Genomic DNA, 22184 nt, shown 5'->3' with positions numbered 1-22184 from the left:
GATAACAATTTGTTACTGTTAAAAATAATAGCTAACTATGTACCAGGCACCTTGGTAAGGACCATACACATTAGCTCTTAATTTTTATACAAACCAATGGAACAAATATTTCCTCATATTGTAGATGAAGATGCTGAAATGTAGGTGAAGTGACTGACCACAGCTCACGCTGCACATCTTGAAAGTAGCAGAACTTTCTGAGAAAAAGGAGTCTGTTCCTAGAATCTCCACTGTTATTCCCAAGGCAGTCCTGCCTTTTGGATATGGTTCTGTGTGAATCATTTTATAATATTTGAATTTGTGATACCAGATTGTTTACTTCTGTGTAATCTAAAATTATCTGAACAACTTGTGTTTTTAAGTATGGGCTTTGACAGTGGTGCTGTAAAAAGATAATTACACCCCGAGGTTCATTGTAAAAAGCCATTGTGTATGGCCCTTTGTGATCTGGAGGAAATAGTCCCCTTTCCACACTCCCATCTAGTTGGGGTGCTCACTCGATAGCCTGCGTGGGGCCCTTTCTATACCTCCACTTACCTGTTCTTGTATCTGAAGAAATTTGTCTTGACCTCTCTTTCACATCAGATCAGTAACAGCCCAGCATCAAAAACAAACATTTAAAGTTCCATAAAAATAGAGCCCACCAAAGTAAGTTGGTGACTCTGTATAAGGGACATGTGGCAAATGTGACATGTATGACATGTGACATGGGCAGCATGTCCTTGGGTGTATCTCTTCTTTGCTAAAAGTATCAGAAGCAGAAGAGGTAGATGATGGTTTCCAAAGAGTAGCTTAACTAGAATCCAAGATGATAGAGGTCATTTCATGTGTTGTCCTAATTTTCCCCTAATGAGAAAACTGAGGTCTAGTGAGGTGAAGTGACTTGTCTCAAACTGTAAGCAGTAAAGCTTGATTTAGAGCTGGAATCTCATTTTTCACATCTGCTGTTCTTTTCTCTATTTGAGGAAAAGCCACATCACCAAGTAGAGCAGAAATATGGTAGCCCTGACTCCAGGGAAAATGAGTTAGGCCATTATTTTGTCATCTCCAAATGCCTTGCCTTATCCGTCCAAGGTGCAAGATGCCTTTTTTGACCCACTGATTGGTAGGAGACAAGTCCAGACTGGAAAAAGGTAGGGTCACTAATGCCTAATGCTTCAGCAATTTGGGCAGTTTCCCTAGGGGTTGGGCAACCACTGTCCTAAGAGAACGAACTAGCTAGTAAACAAGTAGTTTATTCATAAAGTGAGCAATACTTGCTGAGCCTATAGCAGGCTCTCAGTATATATGTGCTATGTTGATTAATGTGAGGTTTCCAATTGGATTTGTTGCTATTTCTTTGGCAGAATTTCCAGGTAGTAAAATTTGATTCACATTTAGAAAAGAATTGGTTCCTTGTAATGCACCTTGGGATGCATTGTCCCTCATTGATTTTCATATCCAACTAAAGTGAGAGGATTGATACTAGCCTCTGAAGGGAAATGCTAATGTGAAACTGTTTGCCTGTAACTGATTTTATATTTGTTTTATCTTGATAGGTTTGGAAGAGGACACTGGCCCTTTCTTCTGGCGGCAGATAGCTACATGAGTTTGATGTTTGTGTCTTATTCTCCAAGGCCAAGAAATTATCTCCACTGGAGGCAACAGTACTATGCATGTTATGAATTGTGTCTCCTTGGTCAGTGATAAAGAAAATGGGAATATTGCCACAGCACCTGGATTCATGATTGGGCAGACACCGCCTCCAGCACCTCCTCCACCTCTTCCTCCACCCCCTCCATCTCCAACATGTTCATATTCAAGGGAAGAGTGTCCTTCCTCCCCTCCTCCACCCCCACCACCTCCACTTCCTGGGGAACCTCCCATCCCACCTCCCCCACCAGGTCTACCCCCAACTTCTCACGTGAATGGCTACAGCCACCTTGGTAAGAAAAAGCGGATGAGAAGCTTTTTTTGGAAAACTATTCCAGAGGAGCAAGTTCGGGGCAAAACCAACATCTGGACCTTGGCAGCCAGGCAGGAGCATCACTACCAGATCGATACAAAGACCATCGAGGAGCTCTTTGGGCAGCAAGAAGACACCACCAAGTCTTCCCTTCCTAGGAGAGGAAGAACTTTAAATTCCTCCTTCAGAGAAGCTCGAGAAGAGGTAAGACTGCAAGGGGGAAGGCAAATCCTCCACACAGTGCATTGTTTTGTGTTTTGGGATGTGCATACATTTCAAACAATTGCTAGACATCCCTAAGAAATGAGATAATACAAGTGAATGTGCCTTGGAAATGATAAGCAGGGTCTTTACGATGAGCTTGAGCTGAGTATTGAGAAAGTGTAAGAAGCGTGCATGCCGTATCCTCCCAGACACCCTGGTGGATTATGACCTCATGCAGAGAACATGCTATTTGGGATCAATGCCCCTATCTCTAGCACATCTGCTGAAGGTTCCCTGTTGGAGAATTTTGCTCAAGTCCAGGATCGTTAGTCTCTGTTGAAACAAAAACTGAGTTTCTAAAATTGGTTATCTTGAGTGAACTGGAACTGACTTGGGCAGACTACCTTTTGTTAAATAACATCATTGGCTGACATCCTTCCTTAGGATTTTACCCTTATTTTCCCCTCTAGTTTTTATTTAACAAGTATTTCGAGATGGCCTTCATTCCTCAGATCTCTGAACTAGATTATGGCCATTGGGGAACAGAGGCTTCCAGAGGGCCAAAGCATAAAGCTGTTTTCAGAGAGATTGTACAGGAAGAATGTTTCCAGTTAACACTGGATGTGTTACTTTGAGAAAAAATAAAGCTATGAAGTTATAGGAAGTTAACTAAAAGCATGACCCTAGAGCTGTAGATCACCATGTATTACAGAAACTGCATCGAAAATTACATATATAAATATTGTCAGTTTAGAAATCTGCAAGTAAATTAAGAAACCTCTACCTGCTAGAAAATATAAATATAAATAAAATTAAAAGGAAAGAATGCTGCCCCCCCCCACACACAAAGCACAACAAAAAAACAAACAGAGACAACAGAAATTCATCACTTAGAAATCTGTCACAAAGGAGCAGAGAAAACAGGTCAGAGATGGCATTGATTAGATAAGAGAGTGGGCAGGGCCCTGGGATAGAGTAGCAGATCCATGTGTTATTGAATTCTTGAGCCAACAATATTGACCTCTTTTCTTGTTCTGGCTCAGGAACATGTTAACTCCTTCTCTCCACTGATTCACTGGGGTGCCCTTAAAGCTGATTGTGTGATCTCCTGTGGAAATAGCCAGGAGTCTATTTGTTATGAAATGAATGCAGAAAACACTGGGGTTAGAATTCTTGAAGTGTAAACAGTGACATAAATTTGAGAAGGAAATCTTCATGAGAACCCTTAGTGCTGTCAGTGCTGAACACAGGCTCGCCTGTCTCTTCCTATTATACAAAGTCGTTTTATTTGCTGGAGTAGCCTTTCAATATTGGAAGGAGCAAGCAGTCATTTCCTTAGTACCCTGGCCTTTGCCCCAGCTCCCAACAGAGGTTCTTTATTGTACGGTAGGTCATTTCTCACTATTGTCTCCCAGCTCTCTTTACTGAAATTCAAGAATACTGAAGTAATTATTGGGTGGGCACAAGTGGAAATGAGGCCTGTGTCTCAGCAAAGCGCTTGTAACAGAAGAGGGCTAGCTTACCATGTCCCTGGGGAAGCGGCTGTCAGGCTAGAGTAGGTGGCATCGTTTGTGAATTGGGAAAATTTCAAGAGGCTACAGGGAACGTGCTACTTTACATTTGCAAATTAAAGAGAGGTTAAGAGCCACTCAGAGAGAGAGAGAGGAAAGTGGCAGGGGTGTGGCATCTATTCTCAACTCTTATAGAAGCAGTGATGTCCATATCTAGACCAGCTTCGAAATTCAGGGAAAAAAAATAATCTCTTCTTGCCTCCCTCCACTCCTGTAGCCTAAGCAGATTTTTACGCTTTTGTCTTTAACTTATTTTTTTTAAGAATTATTTTTTAGGGCCAGGCGCAGTGGCTCACGCTTGTAATCCCAGCACTTTGGGAGGCCGAGGTGGGTGGATCACGAGGTCAAGAGATCAAGACCATCCTGGTCAACATGGTGAAACCCTGTCTCTACTAAAAATACAAAAAATTAGCTGGGCACGGTGGCACATGCCTGTAGTCCCAGCTACTCAGGAGGCTGAGGCAGGAGAATTGCCTGAACCCAAGAGTCAGAGGTTGTGGTGAGCCGAGATCGCGCCATTGCACTCCAACCTGGGTAACAAGAGCGAAACTCTGTCTCAAAAAAAAAAAAGGAATTATTTTTTAAATGGTTTTAAAATTATTTTTAATTGTGGTGAAATAATATATAACATAAAATTTAGCATCTTAACCATTTTTAAAAATTATTTATTTATTTTTTTTGAGTCAGAGTCTCATTCTGTCAACCAGGCTGGAGTACAGCGACGCACTCTGGCTCAATGCAACTTTCACTTTCTGGGATCAAGTGATGCTCGTGCCTCAGCCTCCTGAGTATCTGGGATTACAGGTGTGCGCTACCACACCTGGCTAATTTTTGTCTTTTTAGTAGATACGGGGTTTCACCATTTGGGCCTGGCTGGCGTCGAACTCCTAACCTCAAGCGATCCTCCCACCTCGGCCTCCCAAAGTGCTGGGATCACAGGCATGAACCACTGTGCCCGGCCTAACCATTTTTAAACAGTTTGTTGACATTAAGTACATGCACGTTGTTATGCAGCCATCACCACCTTCCTTCTCTAGAACACTTTTCATCCTGCAGAACTGACACTCTGTACCTGTTAAATCAGAACTGTTTCCCTCTTTCCCTAGCCCCTGGCAGCCACCATTCTACTTCCTGTTTCTATAAGCTGGACTTCTTTAGGTACCTCCTGTAGGTGGAATCATACAGTATTTGTCTTTTCTGTGACTAATTTATTTCATTTAGCATAATGTCCTCAAGGTTCATCCATGTTGTAGCATGTGCCAGAATTTTAAAGCTGAATAATATTCCACTGTATATACAGACCACATTTGTTTATCCACTCATCTGTCGATGGACAGTGGGTTGCTACCACCTTTTGGCTCTTGTGAATAACACCGCCGTGTACATGGGTATACAAAAATCTTTGCTTTTGACTGAGTACAGTGGCTCACACCTGTAATCCCAGCACTTTGGGAGGCCGAGGCTGGTGGATCACGAGGTCAGAAGATCGAGACCATGCTGGCCAACATCGTGAAACCCCGTCTCTAATAAAAATACAAAAATTAGCTGGGTGTGGTGGCGCATGCCTGTAATCCCAGCTACTCGGGAGGCCGAGACAGGAGAATCACTTGAGCCCGGGAGGAGGAGGTTGCAATGAGCCAAGATCATGCCATTGCACTCCAGCCTGAGCAATAAGAGCGAAACTTTGTCTCATAAAAAAAACAAAAACAAAAACAAAAAAACTTTGCTTGAACACTTGTAGATATTAGTCTGACAGACAACATACTAGAAAGAAAAATTAAATCACCATGTGTATCATAAGATAATCTAACTCTGCAACTCTTCAGTATTCAGGTATGATAAGTACTTGACATTGATCCATTTAAGTACATGAGGTAATGCTGTCACATAACAGAGATTATCCAGAATTATTTTCAGTTTTTCATGTTATCTGTAGCATGGCTAGAAGTATTATATGTACTTTTTTGCAGTAAAAGAATATGGTACATGCTATGTTCTTCCTTCTTTCAGTTTTCTTCTGTAGAAGTTAGAACTCAGCAGGGTTATTGTCTAACAAAGATCAGTAATAAATCTTCCAGCTCACTTTGCAGTAAGTAGAGAGTCCAGGGTCAAAAGTAATAGTCCTCACCGTCTGTCTGTGTGGACTGTAGAATTCCCTCAACAGCTTATTCAGCAGAGGGACTGCTCCTAAGCCCGGAGCCACAGCATCACCACACTACAACACAGGCTGCAGTTCTGGAGGTTCCAACTTGCCCAGGCAGATTATGACCCTTGAAATACATAACCTCCTACAGAAATAGCCCAACATTATGTGATTGACTTATACTTTAAAGCCTTACACATCATTACTAATAAGTTCCACTGTACTTGCAAGGAAGAATTTGCTGGAAGATAGGGAAGGTTGGAGGATGGCTGAACTTAGAAGGAAAAATGCTTAAATAGTAAATTAGAGGCCGGGCATGGTGGCTCAAGCCTGTAATCTCAGTACTTTGGGAGGCCGAGGCGGATGGATCACCTGAGGTTAGGAGTTCAAGACCAGCCTGACCAACATGGTGAAACCCTGTCTTTAAAAAAAAAAAGGAAAAGAAAAAAAATAGTAAGTTAGAGCATTTAGTATGGGACTGGGTACGGTGGCTCACGCCTGTAATCCCAGCACTGTGGGAGGCCAAGGCAGGCAGATCACTTGAGGTCAGGAGTTCAAGACCAGCCTGGTCAACATGGTGAAATCCCATCTCTACTAAAAATAGAAATATTAGCCAGGCATGATGTTATACGCCTGTAATCCCAGCTACTCAGGCAGATGAGGCATGAGAATCGCTTAAACCCAGGCAGTGGAGGTTGCAGTGAGCCAAGATTGCACCATTGCATTCCAGTCTGGGTGACGGAGCGAGACGGTCTCAAAAAAAAAATTAGTATGGGAATTTGTGAAATATTACTATCCTTGTATCTTTGTTAACTAAAAATTAGAGAGACTGCAGATATGATGGTATAATAATAATTAAGCTATTAAACTATAATAAAACAATTAGAAATAAAGATATATTACTGGGGACGAGAATAGAGAGATGCAGCTCAAACTCATCTTCTTCTCAGAGTTGTACAATTCCATCCCCTGAGAAGCTCTGTAATTTCCTGTCCCTCTATTACTGACATTCCTCAGGCCTCCTGGAGGTCTTTCACCAGTGTTAGTTGAGGGTGTGCGTGTCTCCCTCTACAGTTTGACCAGCTCTTATTGGGAGAGCTATATCTTAGCCATTTGGTATCCTCCAAAGGAAACAGAAGGTTACTGAACTGGACAGAACTGAACCAAGAGTGCAAAGGGATCAACTTATGAGCCATTAGCAGATATTGGGGTTCACAAAGAAAACACAAATATTCAAACACCTGAGGTCATTCACTGTGATGTCTGTAGCGATATAACATTGACTATCTAGGAAATCACCAAAATGGCTAATTAGAAAAAGAAGACCACAGAGGAGAAGAGGAGATGGAGGGGTGGCGGGGGCGGGGGGGGTGGTAGGAGAGAGAGAGAGAAAGGATGGAAGGAATTTTTCTAAATTTATGACAAGTAATATGAAATACTTTATTCTCCCACACTGTAATTCAGCTTTCATTCTCACCTTTTATTATGATCCTGGTATGTTCTAGAATTTTGGGATATGCTCACAATCCAGAACCATAGAACTAGATAGAGTATTTGAAATACATTTAGAAAAAAATATGCTTCAACTGGGTTTTCATTTTTTTTCCCAAAAGCTGGGAAGAAGAACAATTTCCAACTGATACCCAACCAAACATGAAAAACATCAAAACCCAAAAGCTAGGTCCATATTGGAGGACAGAGGAAGATCTTTACATTTTTGTTTTCTAGGACTTGAAGTGGGATGGAAATAGCTACTATGTAGTGTTACTTAAGTAGGTAAAGAAGCCCCCTTTGACATAAAAAACAAAACTGGTTTAAAGGTTTCTTCCTTCACCTTGAAGACTTTATGCTAAATAAGCCAGTCACAAAGGAAAAATACTGTATGATTCCACTCATAGGTGGTACCTAAACTAGCCAGATTTATAGAGACAGAAAGTAGAATGGTGGTTGCCAGGGAATGAGAGGGGAATGGGGAGTTAATTGTTTGTTGTTGTGGTTGTTGTTGTTTTGAGATGGAGTCTCCCTCTGTCACCCAGGCTGGAGTGCAGTGGCATGATCTCAGCTTACTGCAACCTCCGCCTCCTGGTTTCAAGTGATTCTTGTATCTCAGCCTCCCAAGTAGCTGGGACCACAGGCACTATGCCACCATGCCTGGCTAAGTTTTTTTTTTTTATTTTTTAGTAGAGACAGTGTTTCATCATGCTGGCCAGGCTGGTCTTGGACTCCTGACCTCAAGTGATTCTCCCATCTCAGCCTCCCAGTGTGCTGGGGTGACAGATGTGAGCCACCACACTGGGCCGAGAGTTGTTTAATGGGTACAGAGTTTCAGTTTTGCAAGATGAAGTGCTGTGAGGATGGAAGGTGGTGGTGGTTATGTAACAGTGTGTGTGTCCTGAATGCCACTGAACTGTATTCTTAAAAGTTGTTATGGAGCCTGGGCAATTTAGTGAGAACCCCCCCATCTCTACAGAAAACTTAAAAATTAGCCAGACACGGTGGCGCATGCCTATAGTCCCCATTACTCAGGAAGTTGATGCAGGAAGGGTCCTTTAGCCCAGGAGGTGGAGATTGCAGTGAGCTAAGATAGTGTCACTGCACTGCAGCCTGGGCAACAGAGCAAAACCCTGTCTCGATAATGATAATAATAATGTTGTGGACCAGGCTCGGTGACTCAAACCTGTAATCTCAGCCCCTCTGGAGGTCAAGACAGGAGGATAGCTTGAGGTCAGAAATTCAACACTAGCCTGGCCAACATAGTGAGACCTCATCTCCACAAAAAAAAAAAAGTCTTAAAATTTATCCAGGTGTGATAGCATGCACCCATAGTCCCAGCTACTCAGGAGGCTGATACAGGAGGATTGCTTGAGCCCAGGAGTTTGAGGGTGCAGTGAGCTATGATCACACCACCTCACTCCAGCCTAGGTGACAGAGCAAGACCCTGTCTCTTAAAAAAAAAAAAAGTTATGATGGAAATGGTTATTTGTATTTTACCACAACTGGAAAAAAGTTTCTTCTTCCTTCAAAGGGTATAGAAGGCAGAGTTTGTAGTGGATTGATGAAGTGAATTGCAACGGCAAAAGTTATAGTGGAATAAACTAGGAGAGCTGATTTGGAGGTTTTAGCAAGAGTGATCGTGTAGCCATTTGCATGCCTCACTGAGTGGCATAGTGGTGCTGTTTCAGTGGGTATCAGAACAACCCTGGCCACCTGGCAATTGTGGGGAAACTGTGAGTAGAGCCCAGGCCCCCTTCGCATCCTAGTAGGAAATCCTTAAAATGGGTTGAGTGCATTAATTACCTCATTACCTTACATTTCTAGCTGCCTTGTTTGCCATTCTTTGCTAGGAATTTTAGAGGAAGAGCTAATGAACTGTGCAGTACGCTGACTGTACCTGTGGCACTGACTTCACTGGCAGTCCTGCCTCCAAGTCCTGGTGTGACCGGAGGAGTGATTACCAGTTGATTGGAGCTGGTGGGAGGGAGGGAAAGATGGAGCTCACTCATTGGCTGGGTTTGTTTATCCCTCTTTTTTGGGCAGTTCTTGCCTCTGACTTGTCAGCTTGTGCCCAGTGAGTCCCACTGGGATCCCATGTGCAGATTCTACTGCTCTGAATGATTCCAAAACACTACCCAACCGGACACGGCTTTGTTTCTGAATGGCCCGGCTTTGAGACAGCAGGCATTTGGGAAGTGAGATAAGCTAATTTACATATGTAGTGATAACCCTCTTTAAAGAACTTCAACAATCACTCTTATAACACTGCTTTGAAAGGCTCCAATGCGATAAAGTAGAGAAAGAGACTCCTCAGGCACCAGGCAAATCTGAGGATGCCAGGAGCGTGTGGGACTGCCCCCGAATGCTATCAGTTGTCTCCATTTTCATGTTGTTTGGGTGAAGTGCTGGGCTCTGCTCTGTTTTTCCTGTAAGGTGCTCAGTCACAGCCAGCCCAGGTTTTCCCTTAGGAATATCACCGAATTCTCTTTGTTTCTGAAACTCAGCTAGCTGTAGAGACGCCTGCTTCCACACCTGGGCTGCCCCTGTGTTGGGGCACCATGGGCTACTCCTGTCACAGGGCCAGGGCGCAGGGCCATGGAGGCTCTCTTGCCTGGTGAGAACATGATTCTCATCTATCATCTCTCAGATACTGCTCTGGGGTCACCAGGGACTTGGCCAGGCACACATATAGCTTCCTACACATCTGCCCCCATTCCTGGAGAAACCTCACGGTGCGAGCACCATGCTGGTGGGGAAATGGCTACGTCTCTGTAGGAAGCTCAGTAATATGAAGACTCACAGAAACTAGAGTGAAAAGGAGTCAGAGAGACCCAGGCTCATGTATCAGTTCAACACTGCTTTGGGAAAGTTATAAAATGATGTCTATGAGGCTCGGTTTCCTTACCTGTCCAGCAGAGATCATAAGAGTAATTTTCTCCATCACTTTCCAGCAGCAATGTCTCTGGATCTTGGCTGAGTGAAGAGGGTCCCAGAGGGTTGATGAGTGTGGGGTTTGGTTTACCTGGGGAGTAGGAGAGCCCTGCAGTCAAGGGTTAAATGTAGCAGAAGGTGGTACTTCAATGAAAGAAATACAAAACAAGTCATTTCTCCATCCTAGGTGAATGCAGAGGAAGTTCCTTAGACATGCTACGTAACTGTATCAATAAGACAGATTCTTATGTGTGGCCTTTTAATTTTTGAATTATAATAAACTCAGGTTTTTTTTTTTTTTTTTGAGACAGAATCTTGCTCTGTTGCTAGGCTGGAGTGCGGTGGTGCCACCTCAGCTCACTGCAAGCTCTGACTCCCTGGTTCAAGTGATTCTCCTGCCTCAGCCTCCTGAGTAGCTGGGACTACAGGCTTGCACCACCACACCTGGCTAATTTTAGTATTTTAAGTAGAGATGGGGTTTCATGTTGGACAGGATGGTCTCCAGCTCCTGATCTTGTGATCTGTCCGCCTTGGCCTCCCAAAGTTCTGGGATTACAGGCGTGAGCCACTGCGCCCGTCCCTTTAAACCCAGTTTTCTGTCTTAATAAATTGGGATTCCTTTTTTGGTATGAACTTTTGAAGGGTGTTGAGTTTGACAGGTTTTATTCTTACCCTTTCTTTCTCTCCTCCTCTCTCCTCCCTTTACACTGAACTTGAACTGCAGTCGCTGGATAGGATTCCAATAAGGAGGAAGCCCTTTCAGCTTGGGAGTTTATTTTATGGCTGGCAGGTGATTGTGCTAAGATGAAACAAACCCCTAGTTAGTAAATAATGTGATTGTTAAATATTTGTCTTCAAAAGAAGGCAACCGTACTCTTGTAAAAATTTAACCTTATAGTCAGGAAGTGACATTAACGTTGGTTAACAGTCTTGCTGCTGGTTATAAACTCCCAAACAGACCCAGAGATGAGGAATTTAGTCTGAAACCTGATTCTCTTTTGTTCACAGTGAATCACATACATTTGGAAAGGAAGATCATTACAACAACATTCTTATTTTAGCTAGTCTCCCTTTACCAAAAAACAAATGAGAAAAAAATGCAGCAGTTTTCAGGTTATCTTTCCTCCATGCCACCTGGATGTTTACATCCAGAGACAGAAATGCCTTCTGTATTTAACAACCAAAAAAAAGATCTAATTTCTAGTCAGATAAAGCCCTCCGAAATTATAAATTTTGGTCAGTTAAAACCTGCTGCAGCCCAAATCTGGGTTTTGACAGAATAGCTGTACCATATGTCATTAAATAAAAAGATGCCGTATATTATAAGGCACATCTTGATTCCAGAGATCAGGAAAATGCAAAAATAAAAAAAAATTAAAAATAAAAGTATCTTAGCCTTGGTGAAATAGATACAGCACAAGATTTTTCTTTTTAAATTTTTGAGTAAATAAAATGTAGGACACTACCTTACACCCTCCTAAAAGGTCTATTGGACATATATAAGCTTTTTGAATGAAATAAATTTTTCTTTTAGAAAAAAATTAATTTATTGATGTTTCTGAAAATGACTTCATGGGTTCTTTTACATCCATAAGTCAGGGTTGGGACTCAATCTGCAATATTTTCAGAGTTGTTTTTTACTTTCTCAGTTCAAATCTCACGTGATTCTCATTAGGCCAAAGCATCCATTTCCAAATTGGGGCTTTTAAATGCGGGTGATCTTATTCTAAGAGGAAATTGCTAAATTAAAAACATTTAAAGTATATATTATACAGACCTTTCTTCATGACTGCAGATTTTGCATCCTCAAATTCGACCAACCATGGATCAAAAATATTCAGAAAAAAATAGAAAATAACAATACAACAATAAAAAATAATACACATTTAAAAATATAGTATAGCAACCATTTATATAACACAATTTACAATAAATTAGGTATTAGAAGTAATCTAGAGATGATTTAAAGTTTGCAGGAGGTTGTGCATAGATTTTATGCAAAGTACTATGCAATTTTATACAAGACTTGAACATCTCAGATTTTGGTATCCCCAGGGGTCCTGGAACTAATCCTCTGTGGATACTAAAGGATGACTGACTTTTACAGATGTTTCTCAATTTATGATGGGACTGCATCGTAAAAACCCATTGTAAGACAAAAATATTGTAAGTTGAAAATGTAACCAGGCATAGTGACTCACGCCTGTAATCTCAGCACTTTGAGAGGCTGAGGCAGGTGTATCACTTGAGGTCAGTAGTTTGAGACCAGCCTGGACAACATGGTGAAGCTCCGTCTCTACAAAAAATAAAAAAATTAGCCGGGTGGGTGGTGCATGCCTGTAATCCCAGCTACTCTCTGGAGGCTGAGGCAGGATAATTGCTTGAACCCAGTGGGCAGAGGTTGCAGTGAGCTCAGATGGTGCCACTGCACTCCAGCCTGGGCAACAGAGCAAGACTCTGTCTCAAAGAAAAAGAAAGAAAATGCATTTAATATCCCAAGAAGTCCATAGTAAACTTGGAAAATCATAAGATGGACCATCATTGGTTGGCACCATCTGTATATTAAAAGCTATATAATATTAAAATAGGTATGTGTTATTACATTTAAGAAAATATAATATCACTGTAGAAAGTTTGGGGAGATGATAATCTTTTAATATTTGTAAAACTATGTTAGGAATATCTGTTAATCACCAGCTTTATATATTGGGAATTATTCTTTTATAAATTAGTGTTGCATTTGGTAGGTTTTAATTATCTTCTTTCTCCAATTCTTTTTATTTGAATTTAATAATCCTATGTGTTCTTATTTTTTTTTTTTCCAGATTACTGTTTTGGATGCAAAACGGAGTATGAACATTGGGATATTTCTTAAGCAATTTAAGAGGTAAGATTTTGCACACATTTGAAACTTTAGTCATATCCCTGCTGTCAGTATCAAAGTCTGTGGGTGTGACTGAGCTGAAATTCAAATTCTAATATGAGTGAAAGTCATTCCTCACACCTTCAAATCTTCTTAGACACATGGCTTGATGAGTCTGCAAGTGACTGTCACTTTCTGCTGTTTTCCTTCATGGAAACATAACATAGTGGCTTGAAGTAGATGGAGAATTGCCCCACTGCATGCATTCAAGCCTGTCCCATCAGGGACTCTATAGAGTCACATTTAGTGTCCCTCCTTCAGTGGAGGTTGAACTGATGAGTCAAGTAGCAGTTAGAGTTCTGTGTTCTGAAGTGTAAGGAGAAGGTTGTGCAGGAGTTTTAGTGAGACCAAAGGGGATTATTTTTCTCTCCGCAAAAGAGACTCCCCGTGGTTGCTGCCGCTTTCAGCCTTTTAGGGATGCCCAAGGATGGTGCTCTGGGTGAAGGGACCTTGAGCAGAGTATTGAGGTTTCCTGTTTCCAGGCAGTGGGGCTGTTATGAGCACTCACACAAAACTGCCGTCCAGACTGGGAAGGAGGTGGGTGGGAAGGAGGGTGGAGGAGATTTGTTTTAATTTCCACTGGCTTGCACCTCTGTTGGCACGCTAGCAAACGTGAAATGGAATGTGATTCATTGTCTTTTTAAGGTCTCCTCGGTCCATTGTAGAAGATATTCATCAAGGAAAAAGTGAGCATTATGGATCAGAGACCTTGCGAGAATTTCTTAAGTTTTTGCCAGAGTCAGAAGAGGTAAGAAATTCAGCGCATGAGTTGTAGATGTTAGGAGTGATCATAAAAGCTTAATATTTTAAGTGTGTCAAAGCTCACATGGAAGGCTAGGAGCGGTGGCTCACGCCTGTAATCCCAGCACTTTGGGAGGCAGAGGCGGGTGAATCACCAGAGGTCAGGAGTTTGAGACCAGCCTGGCCAACATGACGAAACCCTGTCTCTACCAAAAATGCAAAAATTAGCCGAGAGTGGTAGCATGCACCTGTAATCCCAGCTATTCAGGAGGCTGGGATATGACAATTGCCTGAACCCGGGAGATGGAAGTTGCAGTGAACCAAGATCATGCTACTGCACTCCAGCCTGGGTGAAAGAGTGAGAGCCTGTCTCAAAACAAAAACAGAAACAAAAACAAAACTCACATGGGATGGGCACTCTCCTACCCAGAGCCGGAGTTTTCTCACATAAAAGTAAAAAGTGATCTGGTAGAAAGAGCATGGATATTATGGAGTCAGAGAATCTAGTTTCAGATTTGAGCTGTTCACTTAATTGAGAAAATGGGGCAAGGTTCTTAACTCCTGTGAACTTTAGTTTCCTCACCTATAAAAGGAGGATAATGATGCTGACTTCATTGGATTGTCAAGATGATGAAACCCTAGTTATGCATCTAACATGGTACTTGGCACATGGGAGCTCAATAAATTTTCATCATCATCATCAAAAAAAAAAAGATTCCTTTTCTATCATCTAAAGATGACTTTTGCATAGTATAAACTCACGTTATTTTATAATACATATACTTTTAAAAAAATAGATGAAAACAATCATTTTTGAATAAAGATGCTCTAAAATTTTGGAGAGGTAGGTGAGCTGTTAATAAAATCTTATCTACATCATTAACTCAAAGGTGGAGATTGTTGTGATAGTAATACATACTACGATGATATAAATTTATTTATTTTGTTTGGACTTAATGAATTAACTGCATTGTTGAATGGTTAGGAGCTTGATAGAAAAAAAAAACCAGAAAAACAGTTGTATAAAACCTTCCGAAATTGTGATATTGTCCTTTATTTCTAAGGAAAAAATTCCTTGAAAATTTTCAGTAAGAAATTACACAAATACATATTTATAAAATACCTAAATACTATAGACTCTTACCAAGTTTTTTACATTACAAGTAAAAGTAATAGATGACTTTTTTTTTCAAGACATATTTGCTCTGTCGCCCAGGCTGGAGTGCAGTGATCTCGGCTCACTGCAACCTCCACCTCCTGGGTCCAAACGATTCTCCTGCCTTAGCTTCCCAAGTAGGCTGGAATTACAGGTGCACGTTGCCACACCCCCATAACTTTTGTTAGAGATGGAGTTTCACCATGTTGTCCAGGCTGGTCTTGAGCTCCTGACCTCAAGTGATCCACCTGCCTCAGCCTCCCAAAATGCTGGGATTACAGGCGTGCACCCGGCCAACTTTTAAAAGTAAAAAGTAAGGGTGACTTTTTAGTATGTTACCCTTTTCACAGGCACTTCTGACTTCTGCCTCCTCTTTCTCACTCTTCTTTCCAGACATAATTTATGTAGCTTTACTTTAGTGTCATTAATAACAAGAGAGATATAATTGTATTTTTTCCTTTTACATTGATTAGTGTTAAACTCACAATGCCAAATTTAGGATCTTAGTGAGTGAGTAACTAGAGATCTAGTTACATCTAGGTGTACCTGTTAACCTGGGAACTCTCTCTCCCTCAGGTTTTCTGTCTGCACATTAAGTATAATTAACCCAAGCCAAGATTAATTAGTGGCAGTTATTAATGTTAATAATAGTAGAGTCTTAAAATCTTAAAGGAAAGGTACATTAAATCATAATTTACCCTGGATTGTACATATTGAACAGTCCTGAATCTTTTCTGTAAAGAATGGGAATTCCAAAATCTTGTTAGGTTAGATAGTTTTTATTTAATTTGAGTTTTAAAACGATTCACTTGCTCTTAAAACCTTATTCCTGCTTAGGCTGTTTTCAAGCCTCCTCTAGGACCTCTCTGCTGCCCACTCCTAACTGACCTCATCGTGTTGCTAAGTGAGGATCAGATTTGACAGTGCATGTGAAAGTGCTCTGAAAAGCTCTACATTGCTAACTAAATGAAGTTAGGCACAAGGGAGGCTGCCAGCTTAGCTTCATGCAGTGGTGAGGTGGGAAACTGAATACAGTTTTCTTAATATCTTCATTTCTCATTTAAAATTCAAAGGTGATTAGAAAATGCAAAGGGGTTTTTCACAGAAGCAACTAAGCTGTCAAACCTGTCCTATTTAAAAGAACTTTGTATTTTTGGGTTGTGTGGGGGATATAATTCAAAACGAAGACTGTTGAGGGCGAGATGATGAAAACCCATCCAGGCACTACCCTGAGTCCTGGACACTTTCTCACCCCCAGTTAGCTAACCTGGGAGGTGGGGTCTCGCTGAGATGGAAGCATTGGTCTGGGATCCTGAAATGCCTTCCCAGCCACTGAACCAGGCAGCAGCTGTTTCTCCCACAACCTCCTGCTGCGGGGTCATCCTCAGTCTGAATATCTGGCACGCTTGGTCACACTTCGCCTCCTTGTTTACATTACTGACTCTGGGCTTCAGCTCACCACACCCTTCGAACCCAACTGGGAGCTTCCTTCAGCAGGAACACCCTGACAGTCCCCAGAGCTGCCAGGAGCCCCTTTCTAAACACTGTGGGTAACTGTGCTGTGGGAGGGGATCTCGGGGAAAGGAATTGCTGTGGGAGGGGGTCTCGGAAGCCACCCCCGACTGCTGCCCACTGCAAGGACAAACTTTTTTGTGGCCCCTGGCACTACTCAGACCCAGGGCCAACCCTGGAATCTTTGGGTCTCAGGATGGAGGTTGGAGGATGCAGATGAGGCCAAGGAGGAGGCAGGGCCAGAGAAGAGAGGTTTAGGAATGTGTCAGAAATATGCTAATAAATTAGTAAGTGGGCACGTAACCACATGGCACTCAGTTTGTGTGTAACATTCTGTGCTCATTTTTAGCACAAGTAAGGACTAAACCTTTATTGAGTGACCCCATGTACCAGGCACTGACTGGACAGGACAGAATGAAGTGAGATGAGATCGTGTTTTGAAAGCGCTTAGCCTAGTGCCTAGCACATAGAAAGTTAATCAATCATAGCTATGAATCTTTTGTGTATTTTTCATGTAATCCTTGCAGCAATGTCGTTTTACAGATGAGAAACTGAGGTTCACACAGGCTTGTTATACCTTGTCTGATGTCACATGATTGCTGGGTGACAGAGCAACGGGGTGGACTCGAGCCTTGATTCCACTGAGCCCAGTGTGGTTCTTTCTGCCGCACTCCACTGCCTGCCTTGGAGGAAGGAAGGGCAAAGGTTTTCAAAACCCCGCCTCGCTTTTCATCACCTCTGCTATCACAAAGTACTGGTGTGAATAAGTGTCACTTGAATAATACTGTAATCTTATCAGCATGCTGAAAAATACAAACGGAAACAGCCCTTTTCTCTCCTGCCTTCTCAGCTGACAAGCCAAGCGAAGCCAAGGTTAATTTGTTGTTGAGAATTTCTCTGCCCTCCACCACAAATCTTTTATCTGGCTTGTTTGTTCATCTTTCTTCTAAAGTGTGGTTCACACTTGCAGAGGAAGAAGGTGGGCCCAGAAATGAAACGCTGGGAGTGTGTTCTTATCCAGCACCCAGTTCCCAAGCCAAGGAACCCCCCACAGCGCCTGACCAGCCCTTCCTCTGTTGTGGACTGGTGCTAGACATGGCAGAAACTTTCTTTTCTCCTGAAGCAGCTGAGTTGCTTCTGCTGGACATTTGTGGTCTCTCTTTACCTCCTTCTTCATTGACTCTGCCGCTGGGAGGGGAATGACAGGAAGCCCGTGGGTCTTCTGTTGGGTGGGTATATTTGTGGGAAATCTTGCCATTTCAAGCCATGAGACTGGAATTAAATAGGGTGAAGGAGGCATGTCCTTTGGAGTGTGAGAGTCTCAAGGAGCCCGCTGTCACTGTTAGAACAGCAACGAGGCACAACCAGGGCCATAATGAGGGTCTCTTGGCTCAGCCCACAAAATTATGCCTAACAATATTTAATAAATGCTCTTTTGATAATGAGAATGCATAATAAATGTAGGGTATGTTCATCTTTCTTTTTTACTTTCCTTCCACTGTGAAGATACAATAATCTCTCTTAAAGAACATAAATCTCATTTTGAAATGGAACAAAGAACTGTATACATGACGTTTAAATCAAATACGGTCTATCACCATCCTCTTGAAATCCGTACTTTTTTTTTAGCTTTTTACGTAAGTGAAGGAGATTAATCATTGCTAAGTTACAGTTTAGCACATGTTTAATAGAAACATTTACCAAGTTTACTTAGCATGACCTGGTCTTACACTTTAGACTGAAAACCATGCTGTGATTTTCAGAGGCTTCACACATGCTATGTATATGGTCTTAAACAACCTCCCTCTGCCCCTGCCCATATATAGTGAATTGTTAAATTCTAGTTCAGAAGGGATTAGAATTCGTCGTATAGGTTTCTCAGTGCAGAAGCCAGGGACTGATTTGGGCTTAAACCAGCAGTGCCATGTGCCCTTAAATTTAATAAGGCTAAAAATGGTCAATTCACTTTGTGGCTCTACCAGTAAGGGAAATGGAATTATGTAAATGACTATTTTCTGCCCTAAAAAAAGAAGATAGTCTTAAGAGTCAGACTTAATACTAGGGTGTGAACTGGAAGTGTTACATTTTATATTTTCAAATAATTGAGGTAGATGTTTCAGTTTGTGGATCTTTGCAAATACTCCTTTCTTTATATTTTTGAATTGTCATTTCCTATTTCACAAGGAACTTAAAATCATGTTATTAATTATAACCAAGGGGATGGAAGAGAATAAGCTTTATAAAGAATAATACAAAGTGTTAGCTACTTACTGGCAACAGTTAGCTGCAAAGACAGGCTGTACACTTCACTAACAGTATTAAGGTACTCACTACTTACCATAAAGAATTTTGTTGGATGACTCTCTATTAACAGTGGACTTAGAAGTGGTGTTACCATGGGATTGGCCCAGTGTTCTGTGTGGGGGGAAGACATGATTTATGATCTAATATTGTTTGAAAACTTTCCTTTCATCTCCACTCTCACCTTCTTGCTATTTGGCTATATACCTGTTATAAGAACTCTTCACTTTTTCCTGTATTGGTTGAAGGAATCATTGATTGTGTTTAAAAACTTAGTTTAGTTTATTTTTTAAAAAATAGTTGGGCTAGGCATGGAGGCTCATGCTTGTAATCCCAGCACTTTGGGAGGCTGAGGCAGGCGAATTACAAGGTCAGGAGTTCAAGACCAGCCTTACCTTCAGGGTGAAACCCTGTCCCTACTAAAAATACAAAAATTAGCCGGGCGTGGTGGCGCATGCCTGTAATCCCAGCTACTCAGGAGGCTGAGGCAGGAGAATTTCTTGAACCTGGGAGGTGGAGGTTGCAGTGAGCCGAGATTGTGCCACTGCACTCCAGCCTGGGTGACAGAGCAAGCCTATGTCTCAAAAAATAAATAAACAAAAAAGAGTAATCATGTTCATTGTAGGTATCTTAGAAAATAAAAATGAGCAACAGGAGAAAACAGCAGACAACCGTAATCCTATCGCCTAGTATATGTGGGGCTTTTTGGGGGAGGGGTTTCCCTGTGTTGCCCAGGCAGGTCTCGAACTCCAGGCCTCAAGTGATCCTTCTGCCTCTGCCTCTCAAAGAGCTAAGATTTCAGGCATGAGTCACTACCTGGAGATGTGGGGCTTTTTCATCTTTTTCCTGTATATGTAGGTGTGTACATGAGAGGGTTGGAGGTTAATCGATACCTTTTTCAAAAATTTATAGAAATGGCATCCTACTGTACACACTATTTTATTGCCTGGTCTTTTTAGGCTGGAACCCTGCTTTTCCAAAAGTTGACCTCCTTTCCAGGCATCCAGTACAACTCTTCTACCAGGGTCCCTGGGGGCAGTCTTAACATTATCTTCCTGTTCTTTAAGCAATTTTCCTTTTTGTCTTCCTGCTGAAGAGCAGATGTGTGTACTCACCTGAAGATACAGTAGTCTCTTCCTTAAAGCTGTTATATGTGAAGTGAGATTTGACCACAGAAAGAAAATCCGTGTTAGATCTTACTCAGTCTAAGTATTTTGTATACAAATTACTCAAAATAAGATTTTTTTTTCTGTTTATGACTTAAAGAACCATAATGACTCTGTAGTCTTTTATTTCTTCTCCCAAATAATGATCTCATTTCCAGATTATTGCTTACAGAACATTTTCATACTTAGAACTGATCCCTTTTTAGTCACTCCCTTTTGTAACCTTCCTGAGGATTCTAGTGGCTCCAGCTCTCCTGTTTGCACAGGACAATATATCTATAGCTACATAAGTGACACTAACTCCTCACCTTTAAATTTGTGAGTTTGTATTTTTCTTTAAAAAAAAAAAAATAGCAGATGGGATGATTTCACTTTCTGTCTTTTCTAAATTAATTTGAATTTAGCACTAAAATCCTATTTTTTTTAGAAGAATTCAAAGGTGAAATTTAAATAATCTTAAGTAATCATAAGTGATTTTATCTACCCCACTTTCCATTTGTCTTTTAGGTAAAGAAATTAAAAGCGTTTAGTGGTGATGTGTCCAAGCTGTCTCTGGCAGACTCCTTTCTGTACGGCTTAATTCAGGTGCCAAAGTAAGGATACAGTCACTGATCATTAGTCTTTGCACAGTAAGATTTTTAAACTAATGACATCAAATTCTACAGTTTTACTTTTTTATTTTTCAGCTATTCACTTCGGATTGAAGCCATGGTGCTAAAGAAGGAATTTCTACCTTCTTGTTCTTCTCTATACACAGATATAACAGTTTTAAGAACTGCTATAAAAGGTAAGACATGTGATCCTTTGCAGAATTTGTCTTTAATTTCCATAGCAGTTTTTTTAAAAAGCCAAATGAAATTGAACATGAAAGTCATGAATTTCTGATATACCCTTAAAAGGGAAATGAGATGTTTCTAGGGATGCACTTAAAGTTTATTTCCACTGACATTCTTCCTGTAATGAATGTTAATTTGCATATTAACCCTCCCACAGATGGGAGTTTCTTTCATCCCAGGCTTCAGAGTCAACCTTGCTGGTTATGGCTTGCTCTTGTTCCTCTCCTGGATGAGCTTTCTTTGTGTGTGTTGGTATGTGGTGTGTGCATGTGTGGGGTGGGCTGTGCATGTGCACAGAGCCCAGGCTCCTGGCCCAGCTGCCTTTCTGCTCCCTGTCGTGGCCTCTGTTGGTGGCTGGGACCCAGCCTTTCCAGAAGCAGACCTGCTTTCCCGGGGTCAACTGTGTGACTCTTCTGCCAGGGTTCCTGACATTTCTGTTCTGTGGTGTCATCTCCCACGCCTCCATACTCCAACTTCTGCTGTGCTGTTTAAATTTGAGAGGGGCAGATAGGCCATCTTCATTTATTTAAACAATTCTTTAAATTATTGCCTGCCCAGCGTGGACAGCCTCTTCTCAGAGCTGCCCTAGCATCCCCTTCTGTAGGGGTGATAGCTTTGGTTTCTAGCATCTTGGCACTGAGAATGCCGGCAGAGTTGCAACTGCTTTCTTCTCATCTCCCGGGTATACTCGCTGGCCCTCCCTGACGCTCACACTTTTCAGCATTTTTCAGTGCCAGCCTGATTTCCTTTTCGTCATTTTCTGGATTTCTAGTTATTGTTGTAAAATTGTTTATTCCTATTTGGTTTTCCTGTTTACTTGCTCTGGCCTGTTTTGAGATAAAATTTTTCTCTTTGGCCCATCATATTTTCTTCATTTTAGAAGGAAAAAGAATTTTTAAAAATTCCAGTATAGAGGCCTTTAAAATTTTTTTTTATATTAACACTATTGCAACAACTTTGGAAGGTTTGTTCTGGAAGAATATGTTTTTGTATTGAGCAATGCAAACTTGTGGGTATGGTAGAAACATTTCTTATCTGGCCACCCTTCCAAAACTGGCCTTCTTAGATAACACAATATAGGCAGTAATGCAACTGTAATTTTTTGAAAGTATTAGTGACTTAATGGAGAATATTAACTTAAAAATATCAGTGACATTTTATTATTTATTGATAGTGTAATTTTAATAATCAAGTTTTCTTTTTACCTTTCTAAATGTAATAAAAATTTTAACTTTTGTTTCTTTGCATGGGTGTATAAAGG

General features: G+C 41.3%; 1 protein-coding gene across 2 annotated transcripts in view; it reads left to right on the top strand.

Moving 5' to 3' along the window:
• The window catches only part of FHDC1 (FH2 domain containing 1), a 44291-nt gene that overhangs the window by 4615 nt on the left and 17492 nt on the right, over nucleotides 1–22184 (top strand). For both annotated transcript variants that reach the window (XM_064383811.1, XM_012448545.2), the window contains exons 2-6: nucleotides 1539–2149; nucleotides 13114–13175; nucleotides 13857–13959; nucleotides 20595–20680; nucleotides 20774–20874. In XM_064383811.1, the coding sequence (XP_064239881.1) occupies nucleotides 1652–2149; nucleotides 13114–13175; nucleotides 13857–13959; nucleotides 20595–20680; nucleotides 20774–20874 (850 nt within the window). In that variant the 5' untranslated portion in view covers nucleotides 1539–1651. The remainder of the gene's footprint in view (nucleotides 1–1538; nucleotides 2150–13113; nucleotides 13176–13856; nucleotides 13960–20594; nucleotides 20681–20773; nucleotides 20875–22184) is intronic.

This window comes from Aotus nancymaae, unplaced genomic scaffold (assembly GCF_030222135.1).
Source record: "Aotus nancymaae isolate 86718 unplaced genomic scaffold, 86718_ANA_hifiasm-v0.15.2.pri h1tg000033l, whole genome shotgun sequence".
Taxonomy (NCBI): Eukaryota; Metazoa; Chordata; class Mammalia; order Primates; family Aotidae; genus Aotus; species Aotus nancymaae.
Note: the sequence above shows the minus strand (reverse complement) of the source record. Positions and strands in the feature narration are given on the sequence as shown.